This window comes from Lycium ferocissimum, chromosome 12 (assembly GCF_029784015.1).
Source record: "Lycium ferocissimum isolate CSIRO_LF1 chromosome 12, AGI_CSIRO_Lferr_CH_V1, whole genome shotgun sequence".
NCBI lineage: Eukaryota > Viridiplantae > Streptophyta > Magnoliopsida > Solanales > Solanaceae > Lycium > Lycium ferocissimum.
In genome coordinates this window covers 58056889-58084019 of record NC_081353.1, presented here as the reverse complement: position 1 = coordinate 58084019, position 27131 = coordinate 58056889, and the positions used below count along the sequence as shown (strand labels likewise).

The 27131-nt window shown below is 38.3% G+C and overlaps 2 protein-coding genes across 3 annotated transcripts; both read right to left on the bottom strand.

Moving 5' to 3' along the window:
• Nucleotides 1-198: 198 nt before the first annotated feature.
• Nucleotides 199-27131, bottom strand: LOC132041128 (uncharacterized). Of its 2 annotated transcripts, none has more exons than XM_059431924.1 (3): nt 27126-27131; nt 2471-2543; nt 199-1179 (listed from the first exon to the last, which is right to left on the bottom strand). In XM_059431924.1, exons 2-3 carry the CDS (start codon nt 2535-2537, stop codon nt 428-430), a joined length of 819 nt encoding a protein of 272 aa, XP_059287907.1. In that variant the 5' UTR covers nt 2538-2543; nt 27126-27131; the 3' UTR covers nt 199-427. The 2 variants fall into 2 exon arrangements, with proteins under 2 accessions (XP_059287907.1, XP_059287906.1); XM_059431923.1 differs by lacking the exon at nt 27126-27131 and adding an exon at nt 8042-8047.
• On the bottom strand, nt 17717-19590 carry LOC132039477 (uncharacterized). The gene is made up of 3 exons (XM_059429952.1): nt 19452-19590; nt 19225-19392; nt 17717-17811 (listed from the first exon to the last, which is right to left on the bottom strand). Exons 1-3 carry the CDS (start codon nt 19588-19590, stop codon nt 17717-17719), a joined length of 402 nt encoding a protein of 133 aa, XP_059285935.1.

Sequence of the window (27131 nt, the reverse complement as noted above, 5' to 3'; positions counted from 1 at the left end):
ATGAGTACATTTTGTCTCACCTAAAATCTAAACATTGCTAAACGGATTCTTAATAGCACCTTAATTTGCATAAAAATAAGATATTAGTAATTACTAATACATGATTAACCAACTAAATGACAAAACTAACCCGTAATTTTAAACACATAATTTAAGTTACGCATAGTGCCTAATTGTTAAGACATCAAAAACAAAACATCAAACAAGAGATAATTTCTACATTACTAATTCATACATTACAGTCCCTGCATTATTAATATACTCGCATAACTTATCTCTGAACCAAACTACCGCTAAGGTACAACCATATAACTTACATAATTGATAAGTGGACTAAAGCTAGTACCACTTAGTACTTTAGTAACATAATACTCCAAACTAAAGATAATTAGAGAACCTTAATTGAAAAAAATGAAGGAGAAGCTCTTCAGGTGGAGGCTAAATATGGACTTGAAAGTGATCCCTTCAGTCCTTGGGCACCACCCTTGCTTGTGACTTGATGAATGGGAGGATCATACTTTGGAGCCGGAGGTGCTAGTCTTCCACCTTCCCTTCCGTAGTTATTATTATTATGATCATGAAAATTTGAGTCGATAATTATTGGGTGTGTGCGATCTGATGGCCTTGGAGATGGTGGCGATCGATGAGGCCTACGCCTCGAGTATTTTTCATCGGACTTCATGTCAGGAATGTCTGAAAGGTCATGACAATTTGAGTTGATAATTATTGGACCTGTGCGATCTAATGGCCTTGGAGATGGTGGCGATCGATGAGGCCTACGCCTTGAGTATTTTTCATCGGACTTCGTGTCAGGAATGTCTGAAAGGTCATGACAATTTGAGTCGATAATTTTTGGACGTGTGCGATCTGATGGCCTTGGAGATGGGGGCGATTGATGAGGCCTACGCCTCCAGTATTGTTCATCGGACTTCGTGTCAGGAATGTCTGAAAGGTCATGACAAGATGATGAAGCGATCAGGTTCCAGACATATGAGACAGGCAGAAGGTATGAGACGAACAGTTTCTTGAAAAGCTCAGTGTTTTCAGAGCTAATTTTCTGGTCGGTGCGAGTACCGAAAACACTGGATACATCCCTGGTTGGTGGAGATGAAGCTGGAGATGGTGGGGGTAGATGTGCATGCCTTCCATAACCAAATCCAACCTTCACATGATGATTTTCTGCAAAACCAGGAAAATGAATGTTTTACTTCCAATAATATCTTTTTATCCTTAATAACACTCCTTTATAAAAATGATATACATTTTTAAGACCACAAGATCCAAATGGTACTTTTGATATGTTATACATCTTTAATTAGTTTAAGATGACAAGATTTAGAGCCCGTTTGGATTGGCTTATAAGTGGTCAAAGCTTTTTGGTTTTTTATAAGCATTTTGGGCAAAAAAAGTGTTTGGCCAAAAAAAATAATAGAAGCTAAAAGCTGTTTTTTTTTTAAGCCAAACGGGCTCTTAAAAGTGTTCTTTACATTTTTAAATTCATGTCCCGTCAATCTAAAACATATAATAAACGAAGAGGGAGTGTGTATATGTAATAGATTGACAATGCTTAAAACTAATAAAAGTAAAACATTAATTTGGGACAAGAATTAAAGCTTTATAACATATCCCTACACTCGAACCCAAAATACAAGCTGAAGGGTGATGATGATAAACAGATACTCTGTATATATATGCAAACATATACAGTTGAATCTAGGAGTTAAAAGAACGTACTCCCCCCGTCTCAAAACGTGTCATATTTCTTTATTTGAGAGTCAATTTAATTAGTCTTCAAAGCTAAATTGGTTATAGATCAACTTGACATTATAAAATTAAAATTTTAATATTACAAACCATTCGAAAAGTACTATAATTTATGTCAATATAATGAAAACATACATTTTAAAATCTTAATCAAAGTTTATACAACTTGAATCTCGTAAAAGCAAAAGACGTCAAATAATTTGGGCCGGAGGCCGGAGGGAGTAATTAATTACTTAGAAGCTATTGCAAAAATGATCATGGCAGCATGAGCTTGATTCCCAACTATTTGAGAGAGATAAAAATGATGCCTCAACATATATGGAGATATCACATCAAACCCCTTTCAAAATATTGCATCTTCCTATTGCCATGAAATTGGAAACGCAGGATAAAAGAACACAAGAAAATAATTACAAAAACAAGTAAAAGGAAGTTGTTAAGTGTCTGCTTATTAATGCTATCAAATCCCATGCAGCTCACTTTGAACAAATGGTGATTCAAAGGTACCAGTACTGCAATATCACCAATTCTCTTTTTCCAATGGAGAATGAATTGACTAAAAGAATGATTATAGTTGAATAAAACAGTAGATGTCTATCTTTAATATTTTAGTTAGCTTTAATTAATGGTAATTAATTCCATCAAACTTCATATTTTATGCATTAAAATAATCGAGTTGCCAAGAGAAAAAGAGAGTAGTATATACCTAGCAAAGTTCTTGCTTCAGCTCCAAAAGGAGCAAGGATAAGGTAGATGATAAAAAGAGCTCTCATGATAAGAATCACTACTTTAGTCGTCAATATTTGGAATTGTTGTGTAAGGAAGAGGCCTATGAAGTCTCTATTTATAGACGGGGAAAAGAAATTAAAGCCCTAGTGCTTGCGAAGTGCATTTAAAAGTTCTCATCACATGACATTTAATTAAAATAGAAAATAAATATATTTTTCACATGCATCTTTCAAAACTCATAATAAAAAAAATGACCAGAAATTACTTAATACGATACAAAAATTGGGGTTAATTTCCTAAAAGGTCACTCAACTTTATGATTTTCACTAGTAAAGTCACTTTTTCTTTCTTTCATATAAAAAAAGTCACTCAACTTTCCATTTGTTTCTGCAAAAGTCATACACCACCTGAAAATTTATCTTATCTTTTATATGAAAAGACAACTTTACCCATCGGTAATAATACTATAAACTCATGGCCTAGTTCTTTTATTTTTTAGCGGCCAAACTCATCGGGGGCCCCTTGTGGTTGTCAAGATCTTTCACTTAAACACCTCAACTAAGCCTTGTACCTATTGATCATTCAGACTACATTGAATTTGTTCCGATTAGACACTTTTTTGACAATCAGCTAAAATTACAAAGTGTGTGTAATACACTCAGGAGTGTTGTGACCTAATGACTAATTAAAAGAGGACATGTGGCATTTAGTGCAAAATAATAATTTTAAAATAAATTATAAGAAAAACTATTTAATATAAAAAAATAAATTTTGAGTAAAACCTAATATTTCAAAAAAGAAAAGAAAAATCTATTTTCTAAACCCTACACAAAAACACATTTACTAACAAAAGAAAAATCTGGAAATCATGTTCTTGGTGTTCTTCACCATCTTCATGTATGTTCTTGTTCCAACCATGATTTCAATCCAAAATTTCAAAAAAAAAAAAGCTCCTCTAAATTTGTTATAACTTCATCTAAAGATTCCCCATGAAGACCCGAAGACAACTCAACATTAATTTCTCAAAATTTTCATCAAATAAAGTAACTCATTTTAAATCTTCAAGCTTTCTAAAGAACCCATAAAGGCGCTTTAATGAGCTCCTTTGATTTTATTTTTCTTTTTATTAGGAGAGAGAGCAAGAAATTGGGTTTGTTTATGGTAAAAATTGTATCAAAAGGTAAGAATAGTGGCAACAATGAAGGTGAGGAAAGAAGATAAACACATAATTTTAGAACCTCCATTGAAGGAGTTTAAGCTTGGGAAAATGGCTGGGAAAAAAGGGGAAGAAGAAGAGCAAAAATAAAATAAAAATTGACTAAATAAAGCCGTTCACGTGCCATTAATGAGTCTGTCACACACACTATGTCAAGTTAACGAAAAGTGTCTAAATAGCACAGACGGGACGTACCATAAGTGTCTAAATGAAACAAGACTTAGTTGAGAGGTTTAAGTGAAAGATCTTATCGACCACAAGGAGCCCCGATGTGTTTGCCTTTTTTAATTATCTAGCATGTGTTTAATTATGCGTCAGATGCCATTACTTGAGTATTATTTCATTTGTTTCAGATCGAATAGCTGCAACATATATATATATATATATTTATATATATATATATATATAGGCGAACAAAATTAAGATGGTATACTCTTATGTAATTTTTATTATTCTTTTTGCTTAAAGTAATTAAGTGACACTGCATTTCCGTAATTATTAAGAGTATTTTAGTTTTTAATTTTGAATTTATTTTAAAATAAAAAGATAAAGTACTAACAACTTCTATATGGGCTTTAAATTCAATAATAATGAAAACTCAAATATATGGATATAGAGGAGTAGAAAATATGTTCCAAGACAAATATTTAATTTAGAGTAATGAGATGAACAATACTTACACATTTCATATTAATATAAATCTAAAAGAGACTCATATATTTGACTACCAAAAAATAAATTGAATGTTTTAAAAACTTTTTACATTGTACATAAATAAAACTTTGTTTTATAATGATATCTAAAAATATGACTATCTCTATAATTATATCTAACAATATGACAACCTATATACACAACATTTCACGGTTGTATAAAACGGTTAAAATTGTCTTTTTATACAAAAGGAAGTTTTTTTGTTGAATCTTATGCCGCTTATCAACCTATACGACTTTTAGAGAAATAAATGAAAAGTTGAGCGATTTTTTTAATATAAAAAAGAAAAAAAAAAGTGACTTTACTAGTTAAACTCATCAAGTTGAGTGACCTTTTAGGATATTAACCCAAAAATTAGTTGGCACGCCCCCGAACTGGGTATGATGTGATTGATGACACCCAACCTGTACTTTTAATTAAGAGAACTTTGTTCTAGCTGGTTCATAGTTGTTACTCCCTCCATCCCAAAATAAGTGTCATTTTCGCTCTTTTCACGCCCATTAAGGAAAATATAAATACAACATATCATTTACTACGTTGCCCCTATTTATTAGATATTCCTTGAAAATTGAGCACTATTAAGAAGAAGTAGTTCTTTAATATAAGGTATAATAGGAAACAATTGCTAATTATTGTCTTGAATTCCTAAAACGACAATTATTTTGGGACACTTTTTCTTTTGCTAAAAAGACACTCATTTTGAGACGGAGGGAGTAATAGCATAACAATAAATACTACTTAAGTCTTTAATTAATGTAGTATGAAAACGGAATCACTGATATAATGTAAAAGCATGTGAAATCTAAAATCAAGACAAGCCATGAACCTCTAAGGACTGAAATCTAGATACATAGTCTACGACCATTTTCTGGAGAAAAGAGTAATGTCTAGAAAATAACATAAGCTGAAAGAATGTAGCTACCACTAGGAGGAAGCAACATGGCTCATGACCACTAGACTAACTAGGTCTAGCCATGGTTCTCGTCACCTATAGTCTCAACACCTGCACCACCGATGAGACAGGGCCAAACAGCATAAGTACAAGTACAACTGATAGGGTATCCAATCAGTTCCGTTGATAACCTGCTAAGTAGAGGAATAAGACTCTTATGGGCTAGATAACTATAATAAAATGCCAAGAATTAACACAAGTAGTTGTATCACGATCCAAATTTGGATATAGGCTGCGACAGGGCACCCAACAACCCACAATCCATTAGGAAGACCCTCTAAGCTACAACATACTCATAACGTAGAATAAGAGAAAAAGTACTACTAAATTTATCTCCTCAAATAGAAATAAGTGTGGAATCCTAATACAAGGGTAATTGAAAGGCATTCCAAACAATCCAGCAAGAGATTAAAGCATACAGAACTATAATCTAAATACATATGAGTCGTAGCTTGATAATAGATTCTTAAACTAAAAATAAAGGTTAGAAGTTGAAGCCGCCTCAATATACTAGTGGTGGATTATCTCAACTAGATAGAACTAGTAAATGGCTGGAATCATTAGTCAACAACTGGATCTCCATCGATACGACATGCGCACATGCAACAACTGTGAGTCTGAAAGATTAAGCAAGATCATTGACTCTCTCTCTTAAAGCCTACCCATGGGGCAAGTCTTTAGAAATTGCTGGCGGGGTATGGAAAACCTCATCATAGCAGTATAAGTATAGATATAATATAAAAGTAAAGCAACTGAACTAATATCATAAGTACATATAACTAAAGTAGACATGATGTACGAACTGCTAACATTGTTGTGGTACTATGAGTCATTGCTCAAGCTCAAACCCAACTATGAGGCCATAGGTACGCTCACTTATGCTCAACCCGACTGTGGCACCATGAGTACGCTTACTTAAAGTAGGATTCATCCAAGGTTTGTAAAAGTTCATCCATGGTGAAATTCACATTTTGGACAACTTCATCATCTCCATATTGAATTTTTTCTCAATTGGTCAAGACTTGCCCATGAACTTCATTCCTCCCCATTATGCTGCTCAACCCATCTCCTCAATTTCCTTCTTTTTAGAGTTAGAATCTTCTTCATGATTTTGCTCTTCTTCAATCTAAACTACTTCATTTTCATGACTTTGGTCATGGCCATCAAAAGTTTTGGACTCATCTCTTGGGCTTAAGGTCTTTTCTTCAACCAGTCCATTTTGAGAAGTAGACAAATCCATGACATTTGAGGAGTTCACTTCCTTAATGAACTATTTATTCTTTCCATAGCTTCATCATTGGCCAAGATGGATTGTTGGATGAGCTTCGCTCCTCTTCCAATCTACATTCCTGCTTAATGTAGGTTTGGTACATTGCTTGGATTCGTTGGAATCCAACACTTTATCCTTCACTTGTCATGTCACTGTTCCTATTAAACTCAAAAGCACAACTAGCATTCTTGTTAGAGCAACTGGGTGGGGGGATACACCAAATACCAGAAATTTTCGTTTTTGACCAATCTCCACCTGAAAATCGACTATCATCCGAGGCCCCACAGATACAAAACAAATATGCCAACATACATAAAAACGTGCTACAAACTCACTAGTGGCCTCGGATTTCCCAACGAAGGTCTATTTGACCAAGTCAACCACCAATGGCCTAAAGCCAACATTACAACTCAAGTCCCAAAATGCTACCAAGTGCCTTGGGAACCGAACCAAACCTGTCACCAAGTTATAAATGACCAGCCGAACCTCTCGGAATCGATGAAATTTCGAAAAAGATCCGTTTACCCAAAAGTAAACTTTGAGTCAAACGGTTTTCACTTAAAAGCTCAATTTTCCAAAAGTCATACTAAAACTCATCCGATGACCTCGAGAACTGTGCCACCTGTCCTTGCGGTTCAAAATGGTACTACTAGGGCTCGGGGACGAGTCAACGACGGCAAAATAGTCAAAAACTACTATAACGACCAAACAGATCGTTACATCAGATACGAAATAAATAATTATTCGTCCTCGAACGAAGGAAGAGAGTATGAAGGCTGACGGTAACCAAGGAATCATTATCATAACAACATGGAAGCCTCCACGGCACGAAGTATGCCACAATCACTGCCCTCTCACCTTATCAGTCAAACTTCCTCTAACTTAGCTAAAAGACCTAATTTCCATATTACCATACTCGAACTGCTCTCACAATTGATCCCTGAATAAAAGAGCCGCTTTCATCGAAATTCTCTGATTCAACATAACAATAGCTCTAAAAGTGATCAATAGGTCCCACAAACATTCCTCAAAACAGCACAAACCTCTAAACATAAACACAAACATAGCCCACTCCGAACAGGTAAAATACTCTGATTCTGCTAACCTTTCCTTCACCCTTCTCTGGTCATTCTTTGCACCACGATCTCTTAGAAACACATAAACATAATCCAGAAACCATGACTTACTCTAACCAGAAAAGAATTCTTGCCTTATCGGAGCAACTCTAAGCAATTCCATCAAACTAATATTACTCAAAGCCAATTTCGCTAGCCCCAAGTCTTCTTAAGCCTTCAAATCACAACACTAGAAGCATACCACTGAGTACCTTATCGGGCCAAGCCCGTAGGAAACCATCTAATCACTCTAACGACCTCTCGCAACCATAGTACTTCTTCGAATCACTACAAAGCCCGACGTAAACCATTATAACTATCTGAATAACTAACTCTGGTAAAATATCATCAAGTCTACTCGCAAACCCCGATAAAGCTCGGTGAACCTGATCTGAACTGAAACTCACCTAATATATGAGGGTGATTTACTGGGAAGCCATAAGTCCTTCTAGAGATATTAATACAGTCAATCAAGTTTTAATCAAACAATATTGACCCGGAATCAATGCACAACCCCTGAATACCATCAATAGCCACTCGAACTGACTCCAAAATCCCAAAAACAATCACAGTCCTACAACGCATCGGTGGCGGCCAATTCTAATATTTTCCTCACGCATAATAAATCATGTCTGCCACTCTCGACTCCAAAAACTGAATTATATCCATGCTGTCAACTGAGTACAGAAGAACTATACCTTATGAATGCAACCTTAGAGTTTCTCAATCCTTACCCGATATGTAAATCTGATACAACCCCAAACTTTTCGATGCAAAAACCTGTAGCCTCATATAATAACCTTTTAGCCATGGAATCTCCCATTGGAACACCTCGATATGCCCATAACAATTTCGAAAGCATCAAATCTCGCAATCTCTTGCGCCTACCTAGCTCAACTATTTCTAAGTCCTTAATACACAACAATGCATACCCAAGCTATCTAGTCAATAATACTTGCGACATAATACACTACCACGAATGGAGTCTCATCTTCAAAAAATATGACTCTAGCTCTCTCACAATAGGGGTTTCCACAATTCCATTCTCTTAAAACCACACTAACTCATCCACTATAGAGTGTTACAAAACTATCCAACAGTGAACCACACAAGCCACTTCCTGTAAACCTTAACATGTCGGTTACCTAAAATTCTTTCCTCACTAGTCACTGGTCACAAAAACTCACGGAACTTCGTCATATCACTTAAGACATCATATCACTTAGTCCCTTTTTTTTGTAGACTTCCTTCTTACGCTTACTCAACGATCATACCGTACCTGAATTATGCAAGAAAACAACATAACAATCTATATACATCCAAGTAGTTTCGAAGACGTACCTCATTCTTACCGATTCTCGATCAATTTTACATTTCTTATTCTTAATTTCTAATCAATCACAACCACCGCTAAAGTCTAACCATCACTCGATCCCACTCAATAATATACCGCGTAATCATAAGTCTTGCAAACTAGCTGAGCCAATCCTGGAGATAGTAGCATACCACACACTCTACACACTAGAGTTCCCTTAACTCACTCAACTCTAAAACTGAATACTTTCTAAATCCAGCGTATCACATACACAGTCCTACTAATGTCCCCACGTATCTCTACCAAGGTGCCTTTGCTCAAATTCCCCTATCTCAAATTCTGAAATATTCTCCACAACTCGAATTTATTCAAACTTCATTATTGATTTACCACTTCGAACATCCCAATTGTCGAACCAGAACACCTCTAACCATTTGGACGATTATCCCTTTCATTCGATCAACTCAACCGAGTAGCAATACTAGTCATAGCAAGAACTAGCTGAAACAAACGCAACCGGTATAAGGCTCTCAACCCAATCCAATATTAAAGTCATTCTTATTAACCAACCACCGACTCCCATTGGCCCACAGCATAACCAATTTACCAACTCGACACAAAACCCTTATGTATATTTTTCCATGCATGACCGTAACAAAACTGTCAATCCAACTAGCCCTTTATTCCACGATATCCTTATCATTCCTCTAGACACGAAGACCCGACGAACATACCTCTTTACTTGAAGACCTGAACCACAATTTCCCAACTTCTTAAGTCACCATTGGTCACAAGTTGTCCTACTTTCTGATCTAGATCTGATAACCACTCCCCTGAAAGGACCCATAAGCCACTCGCATAAAATCACGTCGAAGCCTAACTTAACATTTCATGGCCGAATATGAAATCCACTCTCGTACAAATTGCAACATTTTTCTAACAAACATGTTAGATAATAAATTTTTTCCTTCCTAATAGCGGAGATTATTCTATCCAACTCCTCTTCCTTACACGTCCATCCCATTAACATGAAAAGTACTCATACAAAAAATACCCTAAGAACTCTTACTTCGCTACACGTTTAACACAAAAGTCGTCCTTTATGCCTTATTCTCAACTTCTCTTCTTTATTACATGCAGTCACTATACTTTTGCCAAATCCACTGATCCTTACCGAACTTACACTTGTCCCCTCATATCGACATCTAATACCCTGCCACTGATGAAACGTTAACCTGTCATAGGTACACCCATGCCACGCACACCATCACAAAGCCTTGTCGAAGTTGAAACCTTTCCCAGAACCAATCATATCATCAAACAAATCATTCTTATCAAACCGAGAATGCAATTTTTCCACTTCCGAGCAACCCAATGCTGAAAATACGGAGATCATTCGACCCTTTTTACCATCCTTACCATTTCTCAAGAAACCCCCATAATAAGCCAGTCCTAACCATAATCCCACTCAACTGAATCCTCAAGCCATAACTAGAAATTAAGCTTGGTCACGCATCTAAATCAAGATGACACATCTCATACCATACCACAACACGTCATAACAAAACCGAACGCATAAGAATTTAAGAACGAGTTTCCACCATTCGGGGGAGAATAAGACAACGGCATTCAGATACCAATTGGAATCGACCAGATACCAATTCGAATGAGGTAGCATGAAGGAAGGAAAGAATTAAAAGTTTCCTATATGTCCCATAGCCTCTCGCAGATAGGTACGGAGCTCATCGTACCGATCCGCAAGACTCTACAAGACATGCTCTTGTACTTATATAATGTGTAACCTAGGTCTCTTATACCAACTTTTCACAACCCAATTTCACTAAATCGCGCGGGCACCTCGCATTCCCCACCTCGGTAGGTGAACCCTTTCCTTAATTAGCATACAACTATAAATGCGGTAGAATAACGTAAATAACAATAAATCTCAATATAATCTTTAAGAGAATAAGTGCGGAAAACATTACAATCCCCAAGGAACTGGTCTGACTCATAAAAAAGCAACTACAAGAATGTCTAATGCACAAGTCTGAAAGTCAAATAAATAGTTGTCTGAATGATGGAATATAAAGACAAGATAATGAGCCTCCGGGCAGCAACTAATTAGATGCTCACCCTGGATACTCGCAGGCGCAGCTCAGAACTCATCCCCGAGAAATAAAAGCGGAACCTGTCTCAAACTCTACACCCCGAAAAGGAGTGTAGCAAGGTAGCATCAGTACAAACAACACGTACAGATTAGTCATCATAGGTTGAAAACAATTAGTTAACATATATAAAGTAAGAGAAAGAATAAACATGCTCACAATCAAGTATACACAACACACTATCCAAGAATAATGACTCAAGTTCATAAGGATCCATAACTGAATCATAGCCTATGGTGAAGCACCGAAACACAAGTCTTGCCAAGTTTTTCTTCCACGATTCTAACGCGAATAACCGTAAACACTAGCACAACCAACAATGTCACTCCGGATCCTCAAGTTTCAACCTAGGAGAATGTCTCTACTCCTCGAATCCATCAATTCTCGAATATATATTAATCGGGCACATGGCAATCTCAAATCAGTAACCAACCAGGTAGTCAATGTTCAGGAGCACCATACAATACAATAGATAACTACCACAAAGATCAGATGTATGAGTGAATGAAATATGAATGTAATGCGCTACAAACTCGCCCGTGGCCCCACACATACATAAAAGTTATGCCAAAATACATAAAAAAGAGCTACAAACTCACCCGTGGTCTCGCATTTTTCAATGGAGGTCTATTTGACCAAGTCAACCCCCTAATGGCCTAAAGTCAACTTTCCAACCTAAGTCCCACAACGCTACCAAGTGCCTTGGGAACCGAATCAAACCTGCCACCAAGTTATAAATAACCAGCCGGATCTTTCAAAATTAACGAAATTCTGAAAAAGGTCTGTGTACCCAAAAGTCAACTTTGACTCAAATAGTATTCACTTAAAAGCTCAATTTTCCAAAAGGCACACTCAAACTCGCCTGATGATCTCGAGAATCGTGCCACCTGTCCACGCGGGTCAAAATGACACTAATAGGGCTCGGGGATGGGTTAATTAGGGAATAATAGTCAAAAGCTGCTATAACAACCAAACGGGTCGTTACATGCATGCATCACAAAACTGCGCACTCCCCGAACGTAAACGGGAGGTGATAATTTTTCAATCATCTCGAACATAGCCTAGTCAACCTCAATGCCCTTGGCTGATACTTTGTGCCAAGAACAATGCCTTCTCGAACCATTTTCATGGCATTTTTCCCAGCTAAGCACCAAATTAGTCTCTTCACATCGAGCCAACACAGCATCAAGATGGCTCAAAAAATCATCAAAAGAATCCCCGAAGACTGAGAAATCGTCCATGAATACCTCCACATAGTTTTCCACCATATCGGTGAAAATAGCCATCATGCATCTCTCCGGAACGCACTGAGCATTACATAAACTGCAAGGCGTCCTCCGGAATGTGAAAGTGCCATATGGACATGTGAAAGTGGACTTTTCTTGATCCTCTGGTGCAATCATAATCTAGTTATAACGTGAATAACCATCCAGAAAGCAATAATAATCGTGCCCAGCCAATCGATCCAATATCTGGTCCATGAAAGGCAAATGAAAGTGATCTTTTCTGGTGGCGGTGTTCAACTTTCGATAATCTATGCAAATCGTCCAACCAGTAACTGTTCTCTGAGGTACGTACCAGCTCATCTTTCTCATTCTTCACCACGGCCATGCCCCCTTTCTTTGGGACATATTGAACGGGGCTCGCCCATTTTCTGTCTGAGATGGGGTAAATAATGCAGCTATCAAGCCATTTGATCACTTCTTTCTTCACTACCTCTTTCATGATTGGGTTCAACCATCTCTTTCTTCACTACCTCTTTTATGATTATGTTCGACCTTCTCTTACTTTCAACACTGGCCTTACTATCCTCCTCCAATAATATCTTATGCATGCAAAACGAACTATTGATGCCTTGGATATCAGCTATAGTCCACCCAAAGGCTCGAATTTTGTCTCTTTACTCGCAATACACGTTCAACCTACACATCAGATAAATAAGCAGAAAGGATTATAGGAAATGTGTGACCACTGCCCAAGAAGGCATAGGGCAGATGAGATGGAAATGGCTTCAACTTTAGAAAGGGATCTTCCTCAATAGATGGTTTTGGCTTCCTCCATGACTCTAAGCTATCTAACTCCTCTAATGGGGTGTTGGCTCGTAAATATGCACAAGAAGTATCAAGAATCTTAAGACACTCCTCGATGTTTTTAACGTCCACCAAGTCTTCACCATATATAATGATATCTCCAAAGGATCTCGATAAGCTAGAAAGTGATCTAACTCTGCATTCGTGAGCTGGAGCTCCAACACTGTAATCATCTTCAATTCTTCATAATGGGGCGGAAGCCTATTAGCCTTGAAAATATCAAAAGTCGCTTCTTGCCCATCAACTGTCATAGACATCTTCCCATCTCTGACTCGAATAACCGCATCAACAATCGCTAAGATTCCACTTCCCATGATGAGAGGGACATTCTTATCTGCCTCGTAATCAAGGATATTGAAATCGATCGGCAGAATAAAAGGGCCCACCTTTACGAGAACATCTTCAATTATACCATTGGGATATGTAAGAAATCTATCAGCTAACTGTAGCGTGACTGTTGTTGGCTTTGGCTCACCCAACACTAACGTTCGGAATACAAAGGTGGGCATCAGATTAATACTAGCTCCCAAATCACATAATGCCAATCCAACCTTGATATTACCAATAGTGATAGAAATAGTAAAACTCCCCTGTTCCTGTCTTCAGTGTTGTCAACCAACTCGGCCGCACGCTCGTTTTCTGCCAGCTTTGTTTGCTTGTGTAAAGTTCTTTCAATTTTCAGATCAAAGACAGCTAAAGTTTTTCGTTGACTTCGAGTGTCTGGCATAAACAAGAGAGTTCACCTGAACAAGAACAAATCAACCAACGAACTAAAGAAAAAATTTGAATAAAAATTCAAAAATCCAAACTAGAAAAACAGTAATTTTTCTAAGTCCCCAGCAACGGCGCCAAAAACATGTTGCTCCCAAACGCACACGCAAGTATACGCGGTTGTACAAGTAATATAGGATTTTTAAGTTTAGATATCGTACCTACAGAGACTTAGATTTTATATTGTTCAACTAATTCAAATTTCGTGGTAACTACTCTAGAAGGTGACAATCAAAGTGTTTGTTGTGATTAAACTAAAATGAAAGTAAACAATTGAGTATGAGTGTGTTTGTGACTGAGAAACTTGTAACGAAGACTGTAAGGTTTATCTCATGGCTTTCGACAATCCAATTGATCTTTTGACAATTTTACCTATCTTATTTCCTGGGTTACTAGTTGACAGGTTAATTGTAACTTTATGATATTCTCTCAAACTACTCACAAGACTGTAGATGCTACTATAATGCCTATATCTCTATGGTCGTCGTCAGGTATCAAGAACACAATTAATTTTTCGTATTCAACCAAGTAGGGCTAAAGGGTATATCTCTATCCTCAGTAGCGAAACAATAATATCGAACAAACTCTATTTATTCTTATTACGTACGTGAATTCTCTTTCTCAAGTCCAATTCACTCACCACGGATAGTATCTAACTATTGGCCAAATAATCAACCAATGATGCACAAGAATAAATAAACAACCCAAAATTTGGAAATTTAATTGATAGAAATTGTCGCCAAACCAACTACCATGTCTTTCGTCACACCCCTAGAATTAAGAAGTTTAGCTACTCATGATTCTCGATGAAGAACAAGAATTCATGAGTAATCTAGGGTTGAAAAGAAGAAAATAAAATAAACCTAGAGAGAGAAAGTAAAGATGATGGCTTACAAGTCTTCCAAAAATCCCAGCAAGTCGTTTACCAGTCATAAAACGTCTATTTATAGTTTAGGTTTAAAAATAAAAATAAGTAGACCAAATCCCGATCGAAACGGGAAAACATCACAAAAAATGGCTTCGTACGCCGCCCTGGGCGTCACCCCAAGAAGAATTCACAAGGACCAACTTCTGGCTTCACGAATTTTTTTACGTGTGTGCGCGCCGCCGGGGCAATGCCAGATGACGCACCGCCTTCTGTGTGTCTTCGACTCTTTTCTTCATCCCTTCTCGTGAACACTTGGTCCTTGATTCCCAACCTCGACCAAAACTGATCGGTTCCTCATGATTTGTCCTCATTGTACCTATTTACACAAAATATACCAACATAAGTACAAATACAACAACTCCATCATAGAAAATGCGATTAAAGTCCTAAGAACGAGAGGTAAAGTGACGCTAAATATCGATATTTTTGCCAAATATCACCACCCCCCACTTAGAGTTTGCTCATCCTCGAGCAAACACTTACCTATACCAACCTACCATATTCACAATCATGCCATTCAAACAAGTCTACTCAGGCTTCGGCTAATACGGCTATTTCAAGAATATTTCAAAAACTAATCTCTTGAGGAAATTCGTTCAAAAGACATGCCAAAAATTAGAATTTCAATTCAAAACAACAACCATTGACCATCTCAAGAACACTTTTCTTTCAACAACAACATGACCCAATGACCTCGCTTAAAACAAAGTAATCATGCTACTTAACCAAGAATCTAACATTTCGCCAATCCATTGTCAACCATGTGCCCTCACAAGAAGAGAGTTGTCCATATATCTCACAAGAATCAATTTTTTTTTTTAATTTCAAAGGACATGAATTCAACAAATATGCTCACTCTCAAAAACAATATCACATGCTAATACGACATACCATAGGCTTGCCCATAGTATAACCGCTTCACTAATATAAGCATATCGAACCTAGGATCAAAGAGGACTTGAAGGGTTGTAATGGAGGCTATAGGACGGGTATGAATATTTGGTTAATAGTGACTAACCTCCCTAAGCACTTTAATATATACAATATTTTTCAATTCAACTTTCCTCGCCAACCACTAACAATACCAACAAACACCCAAATTTGCCCAAGTTACACCTAATTATTTCTTTTTATTTAAGAATCACTTTTTTAGAAACACAAGTTAGAAGGGAAACTCTTATTCGATAAAACCAACTATCTCTTATTATTTTTTTCGATTCCCAACTAATAAGCTAAAATTACTTGCCTTCGGTACCCTTATAGACCTCCCTAGAATGCAACCAACAATCCCTCCCCCTTTTTTTTCACATCCCAAATCCAATTGCCATAATTCATCATTAAAGTGCTCAAGAGTATATTCGATAAAAAACAAGCTACTTAGAACGAAAGGGCAAGGCTATATTGACTGCTACCAAAGAAAAGGCTAAAAGGCTCAACGGGGTTAACTAGGGTATAATCACAAGCATGGGTTCGTAGGAGACAGTTAGATTTAGGATAACAAAGAAATGCCTCTATCACTTCCTACGTTACAACATACTTCATTTCGTTTCACCAACACACGGGGCAAGTTCTAGACATCAAATACAAAGCATGGATAAATATCAAATCCTTACACACACACGGCATATAATCAACGCAAGAAGGATCATATTGTCCCTCGAATTAAGCAACAACATATCAACTAATGCCAAGTGGGTCATACATGAGTCAAACACAACAAGAATTTCGTATTTCGAGAGAGATCATCTATTTTCACGGCATGCTTTCAAATCAAAATCAAGGATATATCACATTGCCACTATTTCACCTAACCCGAGCACCTAGCGTTTGAATGATCTTTCCTATAGACTAATTTTCCCTCAAGTAGGTTGTCATCCACCCGTCATCAGGAAAAGCCCTTTCTACGACTAAAAATAAAAAAGGAAAAAAAATCCTAATGGATGACTTATGCCACTACCAAAAGCCTACTAAAACAAGAAAATAAAATATTTTTGGTTTGTTCTATGTTTTTTTTTTTTTTCTTTCTAAGGATAATCCTAGATGAAAAAGAAGAATAAAAGAAAATTAAGGTTTCTAAAAAAAAAATCCTAAGTCATAAGTATCCCCTATCTCGAGAAGTACCTCCCATCCCATACTCAATTTCATGCACTGTCCTCAATGCATATGAAAAAAATATAAAAGCAGAGTAAAGTGAGAGATACTCTTGAGGCCCACTAGAGCCAAATAAAACTCGGCACCAGCAGCAGCGGTGCCATGGAACTGGTCATCCTCATCCACAGAGTTCGCAGCCTCATCTGATGGAATCTCGGAGACCTCATCGAGGACAAGAAAGCTCCCCGTGGTGCAGTCTAGTGGGGCCATCTGCTGCAGATCAGCCATAATTGCCTTCCCCCGCTTTATTCTCAGCTTCAAGTCAGCAAACAACATCCTCACTGACTGTTCAAGACAGTTGGTCCACTGCTCAGACGTGAGGGAGGATGAATTTCATTTTGCCGGAATGATGGTCGTGATATCAAACGACTTATCCGGTCGGGGTATCTCGAAATTGACCCTCGTATTGGTCGACACATCGAACATCCAGTGCAACATATGGGTCACGATGCTGGGGTAGAGAAGTCTCCCCTTTCCCTGATACCAGAGGTTCTATTGCCCCCTAAAACCGCGTGCGCAAGACTTGTGTCATCCTCTTATTGCAGGGCGTGCCTCTTTTTTCGAGTTCGGCTACTCGAAGCAGCCGGAGCTTTTCCTGTATTTGTTCGTTTAGGCCTTTGAGACATTATTCCTGCAATCAAACAAACCAATTAGCCAAATGTCTAATCAAGAGGGACCACCTTACATTTAACACATTGGTATACTCATGGTGATAACAATTTTCGGGTTTTGAGAAGAAGATTCAGACTACCCCATTTATCCAATTTGTGTGGGTTATAGTCGAATGGCACTCAGGGCCATCACTGTTGATGATAACAAATTCTGCACAAGACTACACCCAACACTTATTTTTCACAACATAATCACCACTGGGCATATAGAAACATTCATTCCCTTCACCAACAATTTTTTTTTCTTTGTGGCATTTTGACAAACACCTAGCATGCATAAAAATACTTATCATTCATTCACTTAGCAAGCTAGGGTTTTTCCAACAATTCAATCCAACCCACATATCAACACCACCCCACACTTAATTGTCAGCCATAACACATCATAATCCACAAAATTTCACATATTACATGCTATATTTTCATAAAAAGCGAAATTAATAAGGGTTTGGGGAAGTGGGTTTGCCATGGGGAAAAATCCTACCTTTCAAATAACACATAAGAGAAGAAGAGGAGAGAGATACATACCTTGATTTCTTGCAAAAAAGGGAAGGGATGTGAGGATTTGGGAGGAAGAGGTTTGGAGGGTTTCGGGTTTTTTGAGAGAAAGAGTGAAAGAGAAATAAGGAGAGGGGAAAGTAAGGGAAAGGGAAAAGAATAGAGGGCTGTGCATGTATTCTAAAGTTTCTATTTTTACGTTCTTCTATTTTTATTTTTATTTTATTTTCGAAAAAAGTTATAAAAATTAAGACTGGACAAGAACACAAAAAAAAAAAAAAAAATTACGTCGTCAAACTTCTACGTGTGTGTCTCCTGGGGCAATGCCCAGCACGGCGCACACAATCAGCTTTTACCTGAACGACCTTTTTGCCTCAATTCCAACCCCGTTTAGGTGCTTACCTTCATTTTTCCTTCGAATTGCCACTCCAAAATCTTGAAACATGAACAAATGTGACCATATACATAAAAATAGTTGGGTTGCCTCCCAACAAGCGCCTTAGTTAAGGTCGTGGCATGACACTTTTTGTATTTTTCCTATTTTCTCATTTTTTTCTCAATTGCTAATTTTACAAACACGGGTTGCCTCCCGAGAAGCACTTGATTTAACGTCGCAGCACGATGCAGGCTCTCTCAAGTCTCTTCCAGTTACACCGAATTCCTCTCGCGATCAGTAACCTCTCCAAAGTAGTTCTTCATTCGCTGCCCATTCACTAAAAATGACTAGGCAGAGTTCAGCTTTTTCAACTCAACTGCTCCATGTGCTGTCACACGCACTATCTCAAATGGTCCAGACCACTTACTCTTCAACTTCCCGCCAAAAATCTTTAGCCGGGAATTATACAGCTAAGCTAACTGCCTAGGCTCAAACTCACGAGGTTGGATGTGCTTGTCGTGAATTCTCTTTGTCCGCTTCTTGTACATTTTTGCGTTCTCATATGCATGATAGAAAAATTCATCTAACGCGTACAATTGCAACAACCTCTTTTTGCCAGCTTGTACAAGTCCAAATTCAGCTTCTTTATCGCCCAATAAGCTCTGTGCTAAAGGTCAACCGATAGATGACAAGCCTTGCCAAAAATGAGCTTATATGGAGATGTACCAATAGGAGTTTTGTAGGCTGTTCTGTAAGCCCACAAAACATCATGAAGCTTCAGCGACCAATCTTTCCTACTCACGCTCACAGTCTTCTCTAAGATTCTCTTAATTTCTCGATTCGATACCTCCACTTGACCACTCATCTGGGTATGATAAGCGGTCGCTACCCTATGTTTCACTCCATACTTAAACAACAATTTATCAAAGAGCCTGTTACAAAAGTGCGTACCTTGATCGCTGATAATGTCCCTCGGGGTTCCAAACCTTGTGAAAATATTCTTCTTCAGAAATCTTACCACACTAGCATCATTGGGGGAAGTGCAATGGCTTCCAACCACTTCGAGACATAATCAACAACCACAAGGATGTACTTGTTCCCTTTGGGTGGTATGAAGGGGCCCATAAAATGGATACCCCAACAATCAAACACTTCGATCTCCAGGATGCCATTCAATGGAATTTTGTGCCATTTTGAGATGTTCCCAGTCCTTTGACAACTATCACATGCTCTCACGAATTCATGAGCATCTTTGAACAACGTTGGCCAATGAAATCCAGACTGGAGTACTTTTGCGGCTGTTCTATCTCCGACGTGATGACCCCCATAAGGTGATGACAACTCTCAAGAATCGAAGGGAGTTCTTCCTGTGGGGTACATCTCCTTATCAGCTGATCTGTGCCAACTCTGTAGAGATATGGCTCATCCCAAATGTAGAACCTACTATCCTGTAAGATCCGCTTTTTCTTCTCATGATTAGCATCGGGAGGATACACTTTACTTACCAGAAAGTTCACCATGTCTGCATACAACGGTAGTTCAACTGTCTGAAGAGCAAAAAGTTGCTCATCTGGGAAAGTCTCCTTAATCACCGCATTTTCATCAACATGTTCTCGATCTTTTATCCTAGATAAATGGTCTGCTACTTGGTTCTCTGTGCCCTTTCGATCAAGAATCTCGATATCAAATTCTTTCAGTAGAAGCACCCAACGAATAAGTCTAGTCTTCGCATCCTTCTTAGCAAATAGATACCGAACAGTAGTGTGATCAGTATAGAAAATCACCTTGGTCCCCACCAGATAATATCAGAATTTTTCAAAGGCATAAACAACCGTCCATAAATCCTTCTTTGTGACTGTATAGTTTATCTAGGTTGCATCAAGTGTCTTGCTGGCATAATAAATAGAGTGAAAAATATTGTCCCTTTTCTAACCAAGAACAGCCCCCACAACAAAATCACTTGCATCACACATCAACACAAACGACAGTGTCATGACCCAACTAGTGGACCATGACGGGTACCCGGAGCTGGCTACCGAGCACCACTATCATGCTATCTATCTCACTCAACCTGGACATTTATTATTCTCAACACAAGTTTATCATGAAATGTTCTTCGAATTCCCCTTCATAACATAAATGTACATAAGCCCACAAGGCTACAAAATGGTATACAAGATATATACCAAGAAGATCATGAGACATCTACTACCCACACATAAGTATCTACGAGCCTCTAAGCTGGAATACTGAAATCACAAGGGTGGGACAGGACCCCGCCATGCCCCAATATGTACACAAAAGAATATACCAATAGGCTGCACCTCCGGAGTAGTGGGGTGCTCCTGTAAATCTACTGAGTAAGCTCCTAAGCGTCGGCACCGTCTCCCTGTCTACCTGTGGGCATGAACACAACATCCACAAAAGAAAAGGACGTCAGTACGAACAATGTACTGAGTATGTAAGGCATGTATGTCAGCATAGTAAAGAAGTAAGAGAACATGGGATGGAAAAATAACCTGTAACTGATTGCCTCTTAAAGCAGAGACATACATGCTAACTTTCATAATAAACAACCTCATATCATGTATACATATATAAACTGCCCGTCCATATAGGTACGGTGTGATCATCATTAGCCCGTGTCCGGGCCTCCCTCATCCGGGGTAAACTTCTCAAGCCACCCACTAGTGGTGTCTGCCCGGCCAATTAGGCACGGTGTAATCATCATCATAGCTGCCCACTACGCCTGTCGCAGTGGTGACCGCGGCTAACTAGGCACGGTGTAATCTTACATACACATAATCTAAAGTACGTGAGAGCTCAAGTAGAAGTTGTAACTCTATCGGAGTGACGTAAGGTCGGGAACCTCCAATTACATTATGGAATAATCCTCATTACTGTGTCTCACCTTGAATGAACTAATACCATGAGGTGAGGTAACAAGAAGAAATGACATCAATGGAATCATAAAGATAAGAATATCAAGCTCATCATAGCATCATTATCACCATCATTATAATAGAATATATCTCATTGAACATATCTCATTTCTATCACATAAGAAGCTCTTAAGAATCTTTAACTTTCATCTTTTGGTATGTAAGAAGGTCATGGAAATATAGAGAAGAAATCATAATATAGAAGTCATGCCTTTGAAAGAAGGGGACTAGACTTACATACCTTTACGTCTCCTTAACGACTAAGCGCCCCCTTCCAAGCTCACAACTCTACATTCGAGAGAATTCATACTACATTAGATCATTAGAAACATGCTTAAGGCTAATCTAAGGCGACTAAGAGCTAACGAAAATTGGGCAGCGTTTCCTTTGTTTCGACAACTTTCTCCATTTACTAAACAACTCCCAAACATCAATAACAACACCCATAATATCATAATCAATAAACTTCCTCAAGTTAAACATTATTCAATCCTCAAATTCACTTTCAACCCATCCATAACTATGAGTACAATACAACACCATTTTTGTTCTTCATATAATACTTCTTCAATGTTACTAACATCATTCATAACGATATTATACTCATCTCATACTAAGAATCATGACTCAAATTAATTTACTACTCAAAGTGCCATTATTTCCATATTTGAGCTCATATTCTACATCCTTCTCCAATCCAAGTCTTTCAACCACTCAATACCTTTAACAACATGAAATAAGTGTAAAACTAACCTTTGATTATGTAGGAATGGTCTTTGGATGAAGATACTCCACTTGAGAAAACCCCAACTTCAATTTCAAAGGGAACCTTGGCTTCCACAAGCCCTAGTAATCTTCTCTACACTTGATTCTCTTGGTTCTTGATGATGAATTTTTGATCTCTCTTGAATTTATGTTAATAAGATGTATAGAATATTCTAGAGCTCTCTTGAAGTGTGGAGAATGAGTGAAACGAGAAATAAGAACTTGGGGTCCTCTTTATATAAAAATTAAAAACTGCCCGCTATGAATTATATGGACGCTTATACGGTCTGTATAATTTTATACGGTCCGTATAAGTGACCATATAATTCTTCCAGTGATGACCCTTCACTGTGACTATTATACGGACCATTATACGGACCGTATAATTGGTCGTATAACTCACCCTCTTTCGAAATTGTTCTCGTTGCTTCGTTTGATCTCCAGTCCTTATGGAACCTTCTTAACACTTGTTTAATACTTCATTAACCATCTAAGGAGCCCTATAAATTCTCCCCAAGACATTACTAAATAATCCTTAACTTGATACTTTGCGAAACCTTTCCAAAACACGACTTATACTTCACTTTACCTCGATGTACTTAGTTTCACCGATTCATATAGCTTTAAAATCTCATCACGTATGCTTTAAAGCTACCACATACTCTCCTTAATGTCATAAGGGCTTCATGTTCGCCTTGAGCTTGCGTTAGTCTATTCACAGTACGACAACATGGAATGTCCGAGGTGTAACAGACAGAGTCCAATTAGATGCAATGATATATAGGTGCAGTCACCAACCGCACTTTCAGCTCGTCAAAAGCCTTCAGACAGGCTTCATTGAATATGAACTTCATATCCTTCTCTAACAGCTTGCCCATCTTATTTGCAACCTCGGAACAGTCCTTGATGAACCGCCGATAAAAGCATGCATTGTCATGACCTAATTTCACTAAGTCGCTCGGGCACCTACCATTCCCTACCTCGGCAGGCGAACCCTTTCCTTAATTAGCATACAACTATAAATGCGATAGAACAATGTAAATAACAATAAATCTCAATATCATTTAAAAGAGAATAAGTGCGGAAAACATTACAATCCCCAAGGAACTGGTCTGACTCGTATAAGAGAAACTACAAGAATTCCTAATACACAAGTCTGAAAGTCAGATAAAAAGCTGTCTGAATGATAGAATACAAAGACAGGATAGATGAGCCTCCGGGAAGCTACTTTTCAGATGCTCACCCTAGATACTCGAAAGACAGACCTCGGAACTCAGCCCCGAGAAGTAGAAGCGGGACCTGTCTCAAACTCTACACCCCGAAAATGAGTGTTGCAAGGTATCATCAATACAAACAACACGTACTGAGTAGGCATCATAGGCGGACAACAGTTAGTTACATATATAAACAAAGAGACTGAAGAATAAACATGCTCACAATTAGGTATACAACATACAATCCAAGAATAACGACTCAAGTTCATAAGTATCCATATCCGAATCATAGCCTATGGTGACGCACCTAAACACAAATCTTGCCAAGTTTTTTTCCCACTATTCTACAGAATAACCGTAAACACTAGCACATCCAACAATGTCACTACGGATCCTCAAGTCTCAACCTAGGAGAAAGTCTCTACTCCTCGAATCCATCAATTCCAGAATATATATTAATCAGTCACACGGCAATCTTAAATCAGTAACCAACCAGGTAGTCAATGTTGACGAGTACTAAAACATATAATAAATAACTACAACAAAGATCAGATGTATTAGTGAATAAAATATGAATGTAAATCAATGCAATGCAATAACACATGCACGCTTCGAGCGGACGATGTCTACGCTCCGACAGTCATGACCCATGGGGGACCTGCGAAGTCCATGTACCTGCTATGGCGCACAGTCCGATCCAAGTCAGTGTTGTGGAGCGTACAACCCGATCCCAATCAATGTTGGGGTACGTGCAACCTGGTCCAATATATGTATACATTTATGTGTTGAGGCGCGTAACCCGATCCAAATATATGAGTATGAATGCATGCATGCTATCAATGCCAACAAGAGTATATCAATGAAAATCGTGCCACACATGGAGACATATCCCAATACCAAGATCAATATCAATTCCTTCCTCTTCAAAAGTTAATAACCAATAACTAAAGATACGGGTTCACAGCCATGAATAAATCACTAAGTATTCATATCAGAGTATCATGAAAGACGAGAATGAGTGCAATGCATAATATCAATGAATGATGACAACAAATCAAATCAATCGTGACACACATGGACTCCTATCTCAATCACAATACCACTATCATAACTTTACTATCCTTTCCTTTCCAACAATCTCAACGATGATAAATACGCTCTCCAAATCATAAGGCAATCACTGAACATGAACTCTAGAATCAATCACGTGGCGACAAGCCAACAAATTACAATAAGGCAACAACTCAATAGAACACAGTAAGGTGACAAGCCATAGTCAACAACAATACCAACCTAAGAATCCATCCCCACTTCATACACGAAGGCGTACCATGCTGTCTCCAATAATCGCTAACTCTACATATGCTTTATTAAACGAAGTCTAACCATAAGGTAAGTCATAACCTACCTGGAATGCAGAACTGGAGCCACGAACAATCACACCTTTGCCTTGCCCTTTCATAGCGTCTCCAAATACTCAATGTCTAGTTATAAACGTAATCTACATTAGAAACCATGAAGAAAAATACCCATATTGCTAAGCTTCTAAATTAGGTCAAATCCAACCTATGGTAGTTGGGAAAACAAGCCTACAAGGGTAAAATGGGAAATTCTAAGGTGGAATATGCAATTCAAGTCTAAATGATCAAAACCCACTAATCAATTGCTAGAATAACCCAAGATTAAACTAAATTCGGATTTAAAGTGAAACCCCCAATTTTGGGTATGAACCCTAACTTTTCAATTCACAAACTTACCTCTAATAATGGAAGATACAAGCTTAGCAACATAGAATATATCGAATTCTAGGGTTATACTAGCAAATTTCATCAACAATTTCCATTTAGGAAGTCTAAACTCATTTTAAGAATTTCTCATGAAAAAACATTTTTTTCCCTCTTTGATTCTAGCATGGATTAATGATTAGGAAGGGAAAGTAAAGAATTCTAAGGCCATGGATCTTACCTCCATGAAGAATCTGGTCAAAAGCTCTCAAATTCGCCCCAAGAGCTAAAGAAATGAAGTAATGAAGTGATAAGGGTTTTTGGGTTTTAACTTAAGAAGAAAGATAAAAATCTGCCCGTCAACAACTACGGCTGTCATAAGGGTCGCCGCAGCGCATGAGCCATGGCACACAGATCCCGTTATAGCGGCAAGCATTACCGCTATGGCGAGCCAGCCCTCACAGCTGTCAGACCGCTATGGCGGCTCGGCACCAAAACCCAACATCGGCTACAGCCATCAGTCCCTCCGCTATGGCGAGACCGCCACGGCAGTTCTGCTGCTGCTACGGCGGATACACCAGATACCAGAAATTTTCATTTTTGACCAATCTCCACCCGAAATTTGACTATCACCTAAGGCCCCACAGATAGAAAACAAATATGCCAACATATATAAAAACGCGCTAAAAACTCACCGTGTCCTCGGATTTCCCAACGGAGGTCTATTTGACCAAGTCAACCCCCAATGGCCTAAAGCCAACTTTCCAACCCAAGTCCCAAAACGCTACCAAGTGCCTTGGGAACCAAACCAAACCTGCCACCAAGTTATAAATGACCAGCCCGACCTCTCGGAATCGATGAAATTTTGATCAAGGTCCGTTTATCTAAAAGTCAATTTTGAGTCAAACGGTTTTCACTTAAAAGCTCAATTTTCCAAAAGTCATACTAAAACTCGCCCGATGACCTCGAGAATCGTGCCACCTATCCTCGCAGGTCAAAATGGTACTAATATGGCTCGAGGATGGGTCAACGAGGGCAAAATAATCAAAATATGCTATAACGACCGAACGGGTCGTTACATTACATACCAATTAAACAATCGTTCTTCTTCGAACGAAGGAAAAGAGTATGAAGGCTGACGGTAACCAAGGAATTATTATCATAACAACATAGAAGCCTCCACAGCACGAAGTATACCACAATCACTGCCCTCTCACCTTATCAGTCAAACTTCCTCTAACTTGGCTAAAAGATCCAATTTCCATATTACTATACTCGAACTGCTCTCACAACTGATCCCCGAAAAAATGAGCTTCTTTCACCGAAATTCTCTGATTCGACATAGCCATACCTGTAAAGCGATCAATTGGTCCCACAAACATTCCTCAAAATAGCCCAAACCTCTAAACATAAACACAAACATAGTCCACTCCGAACCGATAAAATACTCTGATTCCGCTAACCTTTCCTTCACCCTCCTCAGGTCGTTCTTCGCACCACGATCTCTTAGAAACACATAAACATAATCCGTAAAACCATGACTTACTCTAACCAGAAAAGAATTCTTGCCTTATCTGAGCAACTCTAAGCAATTCCATCAAACAGATCTTACTCAAAGCCAATTTTGCTAGCCCCAAGTCTTTTTAAGCCTTCAAATCACAGCATTGGAAGCATACCACTGAGTACCTCGTCGAGCCAAGCCCATAGAAAACCATCTGATCACTCTAACGACCTCTCGGAACCATAGTACTTCTTCGAATC

Bases quoted from the DNA above. Each gene is read 5' to 3' on its own strand.
- LOC132041128 (XM_059431924.1), bottom strand. From the start codon at position 2,537: ATGAGAGCTCTTTTTATCATCTACCTTATCCTTGCTCCTTTTGGAGCT. The intron at 1,180-2,470 runs GTATATACTACT...CTGGTTTTGCAG, and splicing joins TGAAGCAAGAACTTTGCTAG to AAAATCATCATGTGAAGGTT.
- LOC132039477 (XM_059429952.1), bottom strand. From the start codon at position 19,590: ATGAGTGGTCAAGTGGAGGTATCGAATCGAGAAATTAAGAGAATCTTA. The intron at 19,393-19,451 runs GTACATCTCCAT...GTTGACCTTTAG, and splicing joins AGCCTACAAAACTCCTATTG to CACAGAGCTTATTGGGCGAT. The intron at 17,812-19,224 runs GTGAGTTTGAGC...GTTTGATTGCAG, and splicing joins CGACAAGCACATCCAACCTC to GAATAATGTCTCAAAGGCCT.